This window comes from Raphanus sativus, chromosome 2 (assembly GCF_000801105.2).
Source record: "Raphanus sativus cultivar WK10039 chromosome 2, ASM80110v3, whole genome shotgun sequence".
Lineage (NCBI taxonomy): Eukaryota > Viridiplantae > Streptophyta > Magnoliopsida > Brassicales > Brassicaceae > Raphanus > Raphanus sativus.
Window position 1 is genome coordinate 35,916,200 of NC_079512.1, and position 15,031 is coordinate 35,931,230.

Consider the following 15,031-nt stretch of genomic DNA (forward strand, 5'->3'; position numbering starts at 1 on the left):
TTTAAAAGAGTTAAAAATATTTAATATATTAAATTGTATTAGAATTATAGAATAACACTTATTTTGAAATAAAAAAAACTAAAGTAACACTTATTGTGAAAAAGAGGAATAAAATTTTACTGTTGTATCTTTGGGTATAAACAGTGCTATGCCAGCATATGTGTACAAAAAAATATTATCTTCTACATTTAGAAAGCACCTACAGCATCTTTTGGAAAACACCTGCAACACTGAATTAGCTGAAGATTTCAAAAACAGTACCACCCTTAAATTCATTAAAAAGGTTAATTGACAACAAAAATAAATCTTAAACATACGAATCTGGTGCTGTCATTGTCAAGTTTTTTTTATTTTCATTTATATTATAGTTATATAAATGCATCAATTTTCAATTTAAGAGTCAACGCTTAGATTTTTAGATTAGTATAAAAAGAGACACATCAACACATACAAAACTCAAACTTGTTGCATTCCCCAAACAAAAAAAACCTAAGCAACAATGGAGTCTCAGTCTGGGACTAGTCCACCCGAAACCCCAAAGCGTTCTCCGTTCACCGGAATATTCCACAAACTGAAGTCCAATCTCGTGTTCCGGTCAAAGCTCTCCGAGATAAACGGTGCAATGGGCGATCTCGGCACCTACATACCGATCGTCCTCGCCTTAACTCTCGCCAAGAATCTGGACTTAGGCACGACGCTGATATTCACCGGCATCTACAACGCCGTAACCGGAGCGGTTTACGGCGTACCGATGCCGGTCCAACCGATGAAGTCCATAGCAGCAGTGGCGATTTCGTCGACCGCGGAGGAGTTCGGTATACCGGAGATCATGGCCGCGGGAATATGCACCGGAGGGATCTTGTTCGTGTTGGGGGTCTCCGGTCTGATGCAGTTCGTGTTCAACATCATCCCTTTGTCGGTCGTTAGAGGGATTCAGCTGTCGCAAGGGTTAGCCTTTGCGATGTCTGCGGTTAAGTATATTAGGAAAGAGCAAAACTTTTCCAAGTCCAAAAGTGTTGGCGACAGGCCGTGGTTAGGGCTTGATGGTTTGGTCTTGGCTTTGGTTTGTGTTCTCTTTATAGTTCTGGTGAATGGAGATGGGGAAGAAGAAGAGGAGGAGGAGGGAGAGAGAAATGGTTCAAGAAGAAAAAGGGTTTCGATTATAAGGAAGGTTATATCTAACGTACCGTCTGCTCTGTTGATTTTTTTGTTGGGTGTTGTGTTGGCTTTTATAAGGAAGCCTAGTATCGTGCATGATATTAAATTTGGACCGTCGAAGATCAAGTTAGTGAGAATGGACAAGAAAGCATGGAAAAACGGGTTTTTGAAAGGGACGATTCCGCAGTTACCTCTCTCTGTTCTCAACTCTGTTGTGGCTGTCTGTAAGCTTTCTTACGACTTGTTCCCCGAGAAAAAGTTCTCGGCTACGTCCGTTTCGATGACTGTTGGGTTGATGAATATGGTTGGATGCTGGTTCGGGGCGATGCCTACTTGTCATGGAGCCGGTGGGTTAGCCGGGCAGTATAAGTTCGGTGGGAGGAGTGGTGGGTGTGTGGCACTGTTGGGAGTAGCTAAGTTGGTTTTGGGACTGGTCTTGGGAAGTTCGTTGGTGGGTATAATGGACAAGTTTCCGGTTGGTGTGCTGGGTGCTTTGTTGCTGTTTGCAGGTATAGAGCTTGCGATGGCTGCTAGGGATATGAACACGAAGGGAGATGCGTTTGTGATGCTTGTTTGTACAGCTGTTTCTTTGGGCTCAAATGCTGCGATAGGATTTGTTGTTGGGATTGTTCTGTATGTGGTTCTGTGGATGAGGAACTACGGGAGGGTCAAGCCGACCAACCTTCCTGTTCAAGTTGATCAACATCCTTGAAGGTCTTCGATCTTTTTATTCTTCTTCTATGCTTTCAAATGTGATCTGTTTTATACCTGAAAATAAAAAAAAAGTTCAAAACTTCGTTGAACTGAATTGTGCTACTCCGTGTAATAACTACATTAGTTTGATTTCTTTTCTTTTTTTATATATATTGTAAATCAGTTTGCCAACGTTTGTGATAATAGAAAAAAAAAGAAAATGGACCAAATAGCTCTGGACTATCTGTGGAATAACCAGTTTTTCATTAGATGGCTTTTTGATCGTTGCGTATAAAAGAAGCTAACTAATTAACCCTTTTTTAACACAAGGGAGTAAGTTGTCCAGAACCATAACTGTTTGATTACCTTGTGTACTAGTCCGTATTGGGTCAGAAGATACAACAAATCCCATTTCGATAGTATCACGAGGTGACTAAGTTTTTACCTTCCAGCGTAACCTTAAACTTTGTTTATGACGCATTCAAGTTTTGCTCTGAATTTACCATTGGTTTATCTTAAGATTTTCTCTATTGATATCTTTAATGTTTTAAAGTCTTACTGTAATGGTTGTAGATTCATAAGGATATTTTCCTCTTGTTTTACCTCGAACTTTCAAACGAAACGGTTCATTGGCGTGTATGATGTATCGATGTATCATGTACTTATCTCTCTGTATAAGGATAAAATAACATTGTCCTATCTTTTTCCACAATTCCACGTCCTCAAACAAATAGGAAACTTTTCTAGCATCGATTTTATTCTTAAAACCCAATGAACGACCAATGTGCTAAGTGAATAGGAAACAAATAAGCCTGCTGGCTGCCATGCTGAACTTCGAGATCAGCATTATCTATACAAAAGTTGTGTGTTTGCATGGATCTTTCAAGGCTTGATAAACTTATATGTAAAACAAATTTACTAAAGTGTTACGAGGACATGGCTATGATAATATAAAGATCTGCGCCCGTGTAATCATTGAAGTATATAGCTTTTAGCGAAGTTGTTTTACCCTCAAAGTTACGTTTTAGTCGAAATCACTTTTGGGAGTACTATCATAATTTGTTGATATATCTTCACCGGAAAGCCAAAGCATCTTTACCTTTCTCATCATGATGTCATCTATTACTAAGCTATCATGGGTGATTATTATCATTAATCCTGTTCAAGCAAATGATACGTGATACGGCAGACCTAAATAATACACATGTCTGTGTATATATATAGATGGAACAAATAAAAAAATTAATAGCATTTAATTTGTTGTTACACCTAATTTATATAAGTAAATAAACATTAGTATATACTATATAGATTCACGAATAGTAAGTTGTCACTCATTCGCACGAATAGTAAGTTGTCACTCATTAAGCCTTTATTTTATTCCTTTTTGACCGAAAGGCAGTAAAAAGTTTCTTCGCTAATCACCAACCACGAGAATTTCTTTCTTTTCTGGAACGCAACGCCCACGATAATTTCCATAATCAAAGGGAGACAATAAATAAGTTTTCCTCATAAATCATGTTGTTATGTATTCCACCGTATAACTCCTTTTTTGAGTTTTGTTTTACTTTCTATTGTTGAAACTTGAAAGGAATTTCTTCTTCATTTCACGAAGGTAAAACGACTAAAAAGAATAATTCAATTTGGCATCTGACATATCACATATGCATGAAATAAACACACCATTAATCTGTTAATCATTTGTTTAGATAACTGCATGAGTGATGCAAATGATTCGTAAAAGAAGTTTAGATAATTCCATAATATCAACATTCGTAACTTAATTGCTAAAGCTGTTAAAACGTCCAAACCAGTTTATACGGGTACTTGCAAATATTAAAATGCATAAGCCCGTGACATGTTGACGAAAAGAATGAGACCCATAAATAGTTAATAGTCAAATAATGTGGGAAGTTTTTCTGGTTGGTGTAGAGAATGGAATCAAATTTTTGAACAAGAAGAAAGGTCACAAGACACATGATGTGTTTCGACTAAACGACATATCTCCTGGGAACAATCCCTCACATGTGCCTTTGGATGCTAACTTTATACGACCACATATGCTTCCAATTACTTAACTACATTACAAACATCTTTCACATTCTCAAATGACAGCTTAAAACTTAGTCAACAACATAAAATTTTAAACTATTTATCCAAATTTATCAGTTGGTTATCCTACAAATTATCTACCCTTTGTCTTCTTAGTATTATTATGTCATAGGCTGCTCATAAGCATAATAAGTACTTTGTTATGGAGTAAAATCTTATATGTAATCCAAAAAAGAAACATAATCAAGTGATATTAACTGTGTTCATAATGCGTTCGGAGGACTCCCGCGTTATATGATTGAAACATGAATTCTAATCAAACATCATTAACATTACTTTATGTCTCTCTAGATTAATAATTTAATATTTAATTTTATAACTCTCCTGTTGTTCTACTTTTTCTTTACCTTTCCATCAATAATAGTCAAGCTATATTTTTACAATCAAAGTATTTCACAAATAATTCGACAGTGTTTCAAACAATATGCATTTTTCCAAGGGCAAATTTGTAATATAATTGCCAGTTGTCAAGAAAACTCGCGCGTTAAATCGTCCGTCTCACATCTCACAGCAACTCAAATGGTCAAATTTGTCACTTGTCAGATAAATTGTCAATTGTAGCAATTTTATGAAAATATTTGGTCCTCAAAGTGAAACTAATTAGCAATTACAATTGTCGTTAAGCTACCGAAGCAGTAATTAGCAGTTTAAGGTACTAACTAGATCTTGACCCGTGCGACCGCACGGATATTAATTTTCAATTTTAGTTTTTTTATACTAAATAATATATTTATAATATTTAATCGTTTTATATTGACTAAGTTAGGGGTGGGTATTTGGGTATCCACTCGAATTCAGTTAAAATCTATTCGGATTTGAGTTTTTTGAGTTTAAAGATTCTACTTCTATTCGAGTATTTATAAACTTTGTTCCGGTTTGATTCAGATCTTTGCGGGTTTGATAACCCGTTTAAACTATTTTTGAATTTTCAAAATTTATATATCTTTAAATTTCCCTAAATCTAAAAATAAAAATAATATAACATGTAAATTTGAGTAATGTAAGCCAAAGTACCTAAATTAAAAATTAAAATAGATTTAACTTGAATATTTGGATGAAGAATAAATATATATTTTAAATATTTTGGAGTTTTGATTATTGTTTATCTACTTTAAAATGTTTACTTTTGATTATTTTTTATATTTCAAATATTTTAACCAACTTAAAATAGCTTATATCTTGGATATTAATTCGAAAAATAGCTAACATATTGAAGTATATAAATATGATTTAAATACATTTGAATATCCGAAATATTTCGTTCGGATGAAGTTTGGTTATGGTTCTCTAGATACCAAAATGGTAAATCCGTTTGGATATTATCTAGTTTCGGTTCAAATATGCTAATACTTTTTCGTTTAAATTTTTTAAATGAAGAGTTGATATTATAATTTTCAGAATCGTTTATCTAATAAAAATGTATTTTTTTGAATTTCACATTGATTTAATGGAGAAGTTAATGAAGTGTATTTAATTTAAATTTAATTTGGAAAACACATTAATTGAAGTGGAAAAGACAACATTAAAATAGGAAATATTATTTAATGTCAGTGGCATACCATTGTAAATAACATTGAAAACTAAGGGGTATTTTATATGGGTACTTCTCTTTTAATAATATAGAAGTTCCCTGTTATTTATACTCCCTCTGTTTTTTAAAGATGTATGTTTTGGAGTTTTCACACATATTAAGAAAACACAGTAATCATGCATTGTTTTTAGAAATTATCAAACTTCAATGCATTTTAACCAATAGTCTTTCAATAAATTCAATTAATTTTATTGAAAATTGCAATTTTATATAGAAAACATAAAAAATACATCTTTTTGAAACAAATATTTTTTCCAGAATATGCATCTTTTAAAAACAGAGGGAGTATATTTTATGCATTGTTGTTAGCAATTACTCCCTCCGTTTCAAATTATATGTCGTTTTGGAGCAAAATTTTCGTTTCAAAATAAGTGTCGTTTTATGATTTCAATGCAAAATTTATTGACTTTTTAATCTAATCTATTTTTCTATTGGTTGAAATCTAATTAGGTGTATAGGTAATGATGTTTTTATCTAGTAAATATACAAAATTAAATATTTTATTAATATGTGTGCCGAAGTCTAGAACGACAAATAAATTGAAACGGAGGGAGTATGATTTTATTTTATTTGTCATCATTATGGATCAATATTCACTATTTGAACTATTGATTCACTTAATATAATACTACTATTTAGTTATATACTTCACAGTACCTCGTATTTTGTGGTGCATTCCACCTTCTACTATTATTATGCTTACAACAAATGTGATGGAGTCTCCATTATCCATGGTCCGTTACCTGCTTGACACTTTAATGAAGAAAATAACTATAAATTAAAAATAATTTAAGAAAAAAACAAAAACCCTTAAATCTTTTTATTACACACACTCTCTCCCCTATCTCTCACTAGAAAGTACACTCCCCCACTTACATTTCATCCTCATTTATTCTCTAAAGTTTCCTTCTTTTGATATTTTGCAAGATCTCTCCTTTCTTCAAAAGGAAAAGAAACTCAGAAATCAAAGTTTCTTGATTCGTTTCGTGAATCAGAGTAAGTTTCTCCTTTATTGCTTTTTTTAGCTTTACTCCATTCGAGTTTTCAAATTGTTTGATTCTTTTTTCTTAAATAAGTTTCTGGGTTTGTTATTGTTGCTTATTCCTTGCTTGGAAGATTTGTGAAAGTGTGTTCATTTTCTTCTCTTAAGTATAGTTTAAGTATCCCACTGGTTGATTAGCAAACAGTTGCTACTGTAGTTACTGTATCCTCTTCAAACTTTACATAAACTGGGAGGCGAGACTTTCTATATTAGTTGATTTGTTTAAGTAAATTTGTCTAGGAGAGTTGAGTTTTACCATTCTACAGTATTTGCTTTTCAAGTGGATTGATCTTTGAGGTATTCCCCTCCAAGTCTCTATCTTTGGAGTTAATTGGGAGTGGGGCTTTTCTTCATGTGCTTGGTTCCTCATATGTCTTCTCTGTTAGATGTTGAAAAATGTTTTGTCCTTTTCCTATGAAAGAATGAAAACTATTTTCTAAGCTCTATGAACTTGACTAGTGTGTGAGATGAACTGTTATCTTTGATTATGTATGTAATGGTTTTAACACAAAGCTAATTAAGTGATGAAGTGATTGTTGCTGTTGATAGATCCATCTGTTGTTTCAGGGATGCTAATGCTTTTCATGCTGTTATTTTTTTTTTGTTACTGCAGATTAGACTAATAGCAAAATTGAGCTGGAGCTTCTTTGGTGAGAAGCTAGATGGCTATGGGGTGTAAAGTTGTTGTCCTTTTCGCACTCTTCTTCACTGTGTCAGCAGAGATTTACATTGTGACTATGGAAGGAGATCCTATCATTAGTTACAAAGGCGGTGTTAATGGCTTCGAAGCAACTGCTGTGGAGTCTGATGAGAAAATTGATACTACAAGGTGCCCCCTCCTGTGTGTTCTCCCTTCTTCAAGCATAATCTCATTGACACCTTGTTTAATGCTTGCTTGATTAACAATCTGTTACCTTTTTTGTATGGCAGTGAACTGGTGACATCATACGCCCGTCACCTCGAGAGGAAACATGATATGCTTCTTGGAATGCTCTTTGAAGAAGGATCATACAAAAAGCTTTACAGCTATAAACACCTCATCAATGGATTTGCAGCTCATCTCTCCCCTGCTCAGGTGAAATCATGATATAGTCTCTTAAATGTTTTATTTCCTTTGTCCCTTTCTTCTTACACTATATATTAGTAGGCGGAAGTGCTTCGTCGTGCTCCTGGTGTGAAACACCTAAGCAGAGATTGGAAAGTGAGGAAGCTCACCACACATACACCACAATTTTTGGGATTACCAACCGATGTTTGGCCAACGGGTGGTGGTTACGACAGAGCAGGAGAAGATATTGTTATTGGCTTTATCGACTCAGGGATTTTCCCTCATCATCCTAGTTTTGCTTCTCACCACACTGCAGTACCTTATGGTCCTCATCCTAGTTATAAAGGGAAGTGTGAAGATGATCCTCATACTAAGATTAGCTTCTGCAACGGGAAGATCATAGGTGCGCAGCATTTTGCTGAAGCTGCTAAAGCAGCTGGTGCGTTTAACCCAAATGTTGACTTTGCTTCACCAATGGATGGTGATGGACATGGAAGGTTCGTCTTAGTGTACCTGAAACAATAGAGTTTAGTTCAAACAAATATGATTAGTTCATAGTTACATTTGTGTAGTAATGCTTTCTTTGTTATTTTCAGTCATACAGCAGCTATTGCAGCTGGGAACAACGGTATACCTGTGAGGATGCACGGCTATGAGTTTGGAAAAGCAAGTGGGATGGCTCCTCGTGCTAGGATTGCTGTTTATAAAGCTCTATATAGGCTTTTCGGAGGGTTTGTATCTGATGTGGTTGCTGCCATTGATATGGTAAAGAAAGAAACTTATCACAGTTTTCTAAAAAAAATGTGATGGACCAAATTGTAGTAAGTATGTTTTTTTTTTTGTGAGGAAAGGCTGTTCATGATGGAGTTGATATTTTGAGCCTCTCGGTTGGTCCAAACAGTCCTCCAGCTACTACAAAGACAACTTTCTTAAATCCATTCGATGCTACGCTTCTTGGTGCTGTGAAAGCTGGTGTGTTTGTTGCTCAAGCTGCTGGCAACGGTGGTCCCTTTCCCAAGACTCTTGTTTCATACAGCCCTTGGATCACCACTGTAGCTGCTGCTATCGATGATCGCAGATACAAGAACCATCTGACACTTGGAAATGGAAAAATGCTCGCCGGAATAGGATTATCTCGTAAGCTTCTTCCCCTCCCTATGATATAGGTCTTTATATTGGTTTCTTGATGAATCCTTTATGTGTGTGTGTTGGTGCAGCTTCTACTCGGCCTCATCGTTCGTACAAAATGGTATCAGCAAATGATGTTCTGCTTGGTTCTTCTGGCGTGAGATACAATCCGTCAGATTGTCAGAAACCAGAGGTCTTGAACAAAAAGTTGGTCGAAGGAAACATTCTTCTCTGTGGATATTCGTTCAACTTTGTTGCTGGTTCAGCTTCCATCAAGAAAGTTGCTGAAACAGCCAAGCACCTAGGCGCTGCTGGATTCGTACTCGTTGTAGAAAATGTTTCTCCAGGCACAAAATTCGATCCTGTCCCTTCTTGCATTCCAGGGATTCTGATCACAGATGTCTCTAAGTCAATGGTAATATATAAGTTCACTAAACAGTTAAAATCACTCTCACTAGTATTTTCCTCAAACTTGTTTGTTTTTCTTCACTAGGATTTGATTGATTACTACAATGTCACCACGTCAAGAGACTGGACGGGAAGAGTGAAGGAGTTTAAAGCTGAAGGAAGCATTGGAGATGGTTTGGAACCTATTCTTCACAAATCAGCACCTGAAGTGGCTTTGTTCTCAGCTCGAGGACCCAACACTAAAGACTTCAGCTTTCAGGATGCTGATCTTCTCAAACCAGATATTCTTGCTCCGGGCTCTCTCATATGGTCTGCTTGGTCTGAGAATGGAACTGACGAGGCTAACTATGTCGGTGAAGGATTTGCATTGATTTCTGGCACAAGCATGGCTGCGCCACACATTGCTGGTATAGCTGCTCTGGTGAAACAGAAGCATCCTCAGTGGAGTCCAGCTGCTATCAAATCGGCTTTGATGACAACTTCAACAGTCATGGACCGAGCAGGAAGGCCTCTCCAAGCACAGCAGTACTCTGATACAGAGACGGTGACGCTTGTTAAAGCAACTCCGTTTGATTATGGAAGTGGTCATGTCAGTCCAAGCTCTGCTCTAGACCCTGGTCTCGTCTTTGATGCTGGTAATACCTCTCTACTCGAATGGCATAGACTTCTCGGTTCATGTACCTACAGATGTTTGATTAGGGTTTTTTTTTGTAGGTTATGAGGATTACTTAGGTTTCTTGTGCACCACGCCTGGTATCGATGCCCACGAGATAAGGAACTTCACAAACACTCCATGCAATTACAAAATGAAACATCCTTCGAACTTCAACTCGCCATCCATAGCCATTTCCCATCTCGTGAGAACACAAACCGTAACAAGAAGAGTGACGAATGTTGCAGAAGAGGAGGAAACATACACAATCACATCGAGAATGGAGCCATCCATCGCCATTGAAGTGAGTCCTCCTGCGATGACACTTAGAGCCGGAGCTTCGAGAAGCTTCTTGGTGACTCTAACAGTGAGATCTGTGACCGGAGCTTATAGCTTCGGACAGGTTACTTTGAAAGGAAGCCGAGGGCATAAAGTGAGTCTCCCAGTGGTTGCCTTGGGACACAAGCGATAAAGACAATATATGAGATGTTGTAATATTATTATTATTGTTATTTTTATAATACGCAGTAGTAATAAAAGGTAGTTTTGTATGAGTAAAAATGAATAATACTGTTTGTATAATTAGTTATTTTTATTATTTAAAAAAATTGAAGAAATAATAGTGACATGTTATATGATGATGATACATGCATTATATCTGTTAATTACCTACTAATCTTTCTAAAAATATCAATTGAAGAGAACATCTCTGGAAATAAACATTCATGGTTAAAAGATCATAACCAACATTATAATGCTGCTGAGCCATGGCACCAATAACACTCATATCATCAAACGTGTTCATACTCACGGCCAAGCAAAATCTATCTCCATTGTCACTTTCAACAAACAAACTCTTAAAGTCTAACGTCAGCTCAGCGCCGCCAGCGAAATGAAATGTGACGACGGGAAACCCTAAGAGATCAAGCTTCATGTGCCCTTCATAGCAAGGCTTCGTGTACTGGTCCCAATCTTTAACGCGTGTGTGTACATCTCCTAGAATAAAATCGATTTCTTCAAAGAGTGTGTCGTAAGCTTCTCTAGCTAGGATCGTCGGTGAGCAACCCGTGTCGATGACGGTCCCTCCTTGGGAGCCATATCTCTTGAAAACATCGGGTTTGATGTCCAGAAGTTTATGACCTAAGGAGATTGCTTGGAGGTCAAGGTAGTAACGGTCTTGGAATATGCTTAAAGGGGTTGGATCGCCTTCGGTTCTGGCGCCGTCTCCGAGGATAAGAATGTTGTGAGGGTTGGTCGGATCGGTTAAGCTACCGAAGCAGTAAGAGAATTTAGAGCCGAAGTTGCGGGTTACTATGGAGAACTTACCTGGACCTAAACCTAGCACGCCGCTGTACTGAGTGAAACCGGAGTTGTCTTGTCCGCAGCCTATTACAATGTCGTGTTCAGAGACCAAACCGTCGTCTGATGTCTGAAACGTGAGCTTTTCTTCAGCTAAGGTACCTCTAGTGCTTGAATTGTCGCGGTAAAGGAGGTAGTATTGGCAAGTTTTGGTCCTTTCGTCGTGGGAGATTCGGGGCATGGCGTGTGGTGCGAATTCGCACGAAGCGTCACGGTAAGTGGAAGATCTTGAAGGTCGGTAAAATGGAACTGACTGAGGGTAACATTTACAGGGAAGGCATTGGATCCAAGTCAAGTCACTACCTGTGTCTATGAGTAGAAGTTGTGGGACTGGTGGGTTGCCTATAGAGATGTTCGCGAGGAATGCTGCTGGACGTGTGATAGGAGTTATATGTGAGATGATACTCACTGTGTCTGTGGTCCACTTGTTATCTAGACGGGAAGCGGGAGGTGGCTTGGAATGCAAGTAACCTGTATTTTTCTTTGGTGATTCTTGAATTTTGTTTGATTTTGAGTGTAGTAGCCTTGGCGCAAGTCGGGGATGCGATGTGCATCGGTTGGAGCACGTGAATGCGATTAGGGAGATAAGAATGGTGGTACGCAATGTTAGCGAGATAGTCATTTGATAATCACGAAATTAGTTTTCTCTTAAAATCCTTTTAACAGGAGTTGAGAAAACCAAAGGCATTGACTCTCTGTCTTTGTGTGAACTTCTTTTTCGTATGGAGGGGATTCTTTTTCTTGCATGATTCATTGATTTTACCAACCGAAGTTGAACACATAGCAATCTGATCATATTTCAGGCAAAAAGATTACGTACGTTCATGGATCTAACATGTCTTCAAATATGTTTTCAACAAGAGCACGCGGCGGATACAAGAAAATTTCTAGCTGGGGGCACAATACTAAAAACTAGGGCTGATAACAAAGAACTGAACCAAATCTGATCCAAAAAATAATATATATTGAATCCGAATTGAAACTGATTAAATATTTGAGTGGGTTCAAAATTTTGGTATTTAAAATACCGAAATCGAATTCGATTCGAACCGAACACGACCCGAAATATTTCGGATACCCAAATGTATCTGAAAGAGATTTATATACGTAAATATATTAATTATTTTTAAATTTAATATATATTAAAAACATCTAAAATATATGAGTTACTTTTAAGTTATCCAAAATACATGAAAATATATATAAATGGTCAAAAGTACATGTTTAAAATAGCTAAAAATATATACAAAACACTATATAATGAATTTAAAAAAAAAATTATATATAGTAGCTGTTATGATGTGAGGATGTTTTGTAACATTTTTTATATAAAACATATATACAATAAACCTTTGGTATTGATAAAAAATATTATAGAACAGAAGGTAGTAATATATTGTTGGATGTTGGTTATAACTAAAATAATTTCGTATTAAAACTGGATTTTATCTTACAAAATGAAATCAAAACAACTATAAAGCTTACAACTCAAGTTTCTTAGAATTTCGCTTTTAACAAGGCAGAAGTATGCTTGTTTCTAATTTTATGGAGTCTGAAACACCCCATAATCTTACATGTTTATAAATTATCATATAGTTGATCTTCTCTCTTTCATCTTACCTATTCCTCGTCGATGAGACTAATTGAATGACATTAACATTTTAATGACATTAATTTTTTAATATAAAATTGTTTGAAAAGGATTAAATTATTTGATTATTGATTGAGGCAATTATCGGTATGCCATTGGAACATTTGGCTGGTCTATATATACGCTGTAATTAGCTATTCCATCAATCCCGAAAACAATATATTCTAAATATATTCCATTTTTCCAATATCCGTTATCTTATTGAATCCATTTACACCAAAACAATCATATACTAAATGGTTTAACAAAGAGACGATGGTCTAACTGGTGACCAAGAAATGAAGAAGAATAATAAATTCGTTAATGTTCCTAATAAAGTTTACCATTCACAAGGAATAGTCATTTTTTTCATTCCTTCTCATTTCTTTTATTTTAGAGAATTAAAGAACAAATTTGTTGCTCACTAAATTTGATATAGAATAACTGTTCCTCATCATTTCCATAATTTTATTCTCATCTATTTTTTTTCTATTTGTTTCTAGTGTTCCCGAGATGGTTACCAGTTAGACCCTAAATGGAACCGGCGAGTATATTTTAGGTTTTAATTAGTTTTTTCTTTATTTGGGGCTTTCGATTAGGTTTTAATTAGGCTTTTTGATTTGGCTTCGATTGAAAGCCCATATTTCCTTTGGTGAGTTTACGCATGGTTGAATAATCTGTGAAATAAAAGTAGTGGTCGGATTTGGAAACTATCACACTGTCTCAGCTGAATGCTTCACTATGCTTCATATGTTGTACAGTTTTATTACTAGATTAGGTCCGCACAACGTCCGGATGTATAGAAATAACACATTATGTTTGAACAAAGTAGTGTAAATGTGTAGTGTATTAGTTGTCCGTAAATCGTAGAATGACAATGTTTTTGTTACAAGCAGAGGTGACGGAGAATAGAGTAATTAACATTTTGTTCATTTCCGAAAAAAAATCTAATTAATTTGCATACTTATTGTGTTTAAAATTTCTTGTCAGCAAGTGTATGCCAATAATCTAGATGGATACCAGAAGATATGCTCCCGTTGTTTTCTAAACACACACGGATCAAACCTATGGTCATGTTTTAGTCAAGAACACAGATGTTTTTTAAAGTGTTACGTAAGTTAAGCGCCATGAAATTGTATTCGGTGGTTGTAAATCTCGAGATTAAGTTTTATATATATTTAGAGAGAAAGAGAGATAGAAAGAGAGAGAAAGAGAGAGAGAAAGAGAGATAGAAAGGGGATCGGCGTTTGGCCGGCGCGTGAGCGTCCGTGCCACCGTCGGACCCCTTTTTCTTCCGTCATAAATGTTTTCTTTCGCCTCCTCTACACCGCCCTGTCATTGTCCGTTTTGTCCGAGCTCTGATACCGCCGCTATCTCTATCGGTGGCGCGGCTTTTGGAATAACAACGCGGTCGCTTGGAGGTGAACGGCGGAGAGGGAGTGGTTTGCATGCCCAGGTGCTGTTTGTTCCCGAGGGATGGAGGCTCTAAGATCCGTCGCCGTCGGGTTTTTTCCGGGAGGTGGAGGCTTCCTCAGTTTCACCGCCGCCGGTTTCAGATTCCGGAAGGGGAGATTTCTTCTACTCTGCCTTCGCCGGCTTTTGTTCTGGAGATTGGAGGCTCGCAAAGCTCCAAGCTGTCGGTCTTGAACCCGGGTTCTTTTTGGGTGTTTATCTACTGTTTCGAGGTGTTTAAAGGCGAAACGTCGATCTTGTCGTCTTGGTGTTGTTTTGGTCACAGCGTAGGAGCTCTCGGTCGTTGATGAAGCTCTCGTTGATGGCGGTTATGGTTGAGAGGATTATAGAAGTGGTGTTCTCGATGTGCATGTCTAGGGTTTGAAGAGCTTCATAGTCGGATTAGATCTCGCGGGAGCGATGGATCTCTCCGACGGTAAGACTATGTGGAGAAGAAGAGAGATGGTTTCGGTCTGAGGCTTGTCGGCTTAGAGCTACGACGAAACGAAAAGTGAGGTGGTGGTGCTCAGACGACGATTTGAGGCGGCGGCGGTCAAGATAAGACGGTGGCGTCTGGACGGATCAGATGTGCCCACGTGTCCAGCATCTTGACGCGTCGAGCTTTCTCGTCGGGTTTGGTGGGTTGACTGTTGAGCCGTTGGTCCGTTTTATTTTTTCTTAGTATAACCCGTAGTGTACTGGACTTTGTATTGGATGTTAGTGTATTTGGGCTTCGGCCTTTTGTTGGGCTTGGCCTG

At 37.0% G+C, this 15,031-nt stretch overlaps 3 protein-coding genes across 4 annotated transcripts; 2 read left to right on the forward strand and 1 right to left on the reverse strand.

Annotated features, from left to right (window-relative positions):
* The first annotated feature begins 479 nt into the window (after window positions 1–479).
* On the forward strand, window positions 480–1,961 carry LOC108841977 (molybdate transporter 1). The gene has a single exon (XM_018614768.2). The coding sequence runs from the start codon at window positions 500–502 to the stop codon at window positions 1,868–1,870; it is 1,371 nt and encodes a 456-aa protein (XP_018470270.1). The 5' UTR covers window positions 480–499; the 3' UTR covers window positions 1,871–1,961.
* A 4,429-nt stretch (window positions 1,962–6,390) lies between these two features.
* Window positions 6,391–10,476, forward strand: LOC108842160 (subtilisin-like protease SBT2.6). 2 transcript variants are annotated; one of them, XM_018614990.2, is made up of 9 exons: window positions 6,391–6,550; window positions 7,210–7,425; window positions 7,527–7,671; window positions 7,744–8,141; window positions 8,241–8,409; window positions 8,496–8,781; window positions 8,862–9,187; window positions 9,266–9,815; window positions 9,895–10,476. In XM_018614990.2, the coding sequence occupies exons 2-9, from the start codon at window positions 7,259–7,261 to the stop codon at window positions 10,302–10,304; spliced, it is 2,451 nt and encodes an 816-aa protein (XP_018470492.1). In that variant the 5' UTR covers window positions 6,391–6,550; window positions 7,210–7,258; the 3' UTR covers window positions 10,305–10,476. The 2 variants fall into 2 exon arrangements, with proteins under 2 accessions (XP_018470492.1, XP_018470493.1); XM_018614991.2 differs by lacking the exon at window positions 6,391–6,550 and adding an exon at window positions 6,665–6,893.
* A 5-nt stretch (window positions 10,477–10,481) lies between these two features.
* Window positions 10,482–11,932, reverse strand: LOC108839545 (aspartyl protease UND-like). Its single transcript, XM_018612301.2, has one exon. It carries the CDS (start codon window positions 11,811–11,813, stop codon window positions 10,494–10,496), a length of 1,320 nt encoding a protein of 439 aa, XP_018467803.1. The 5' UTR covers window positions 11,814–11,932; the 3' UTR covers window positions 10,482–10,493.
* Between the last annotated feature and the right edge of the window lie 3,099 nt (window positions 11,933–15,031).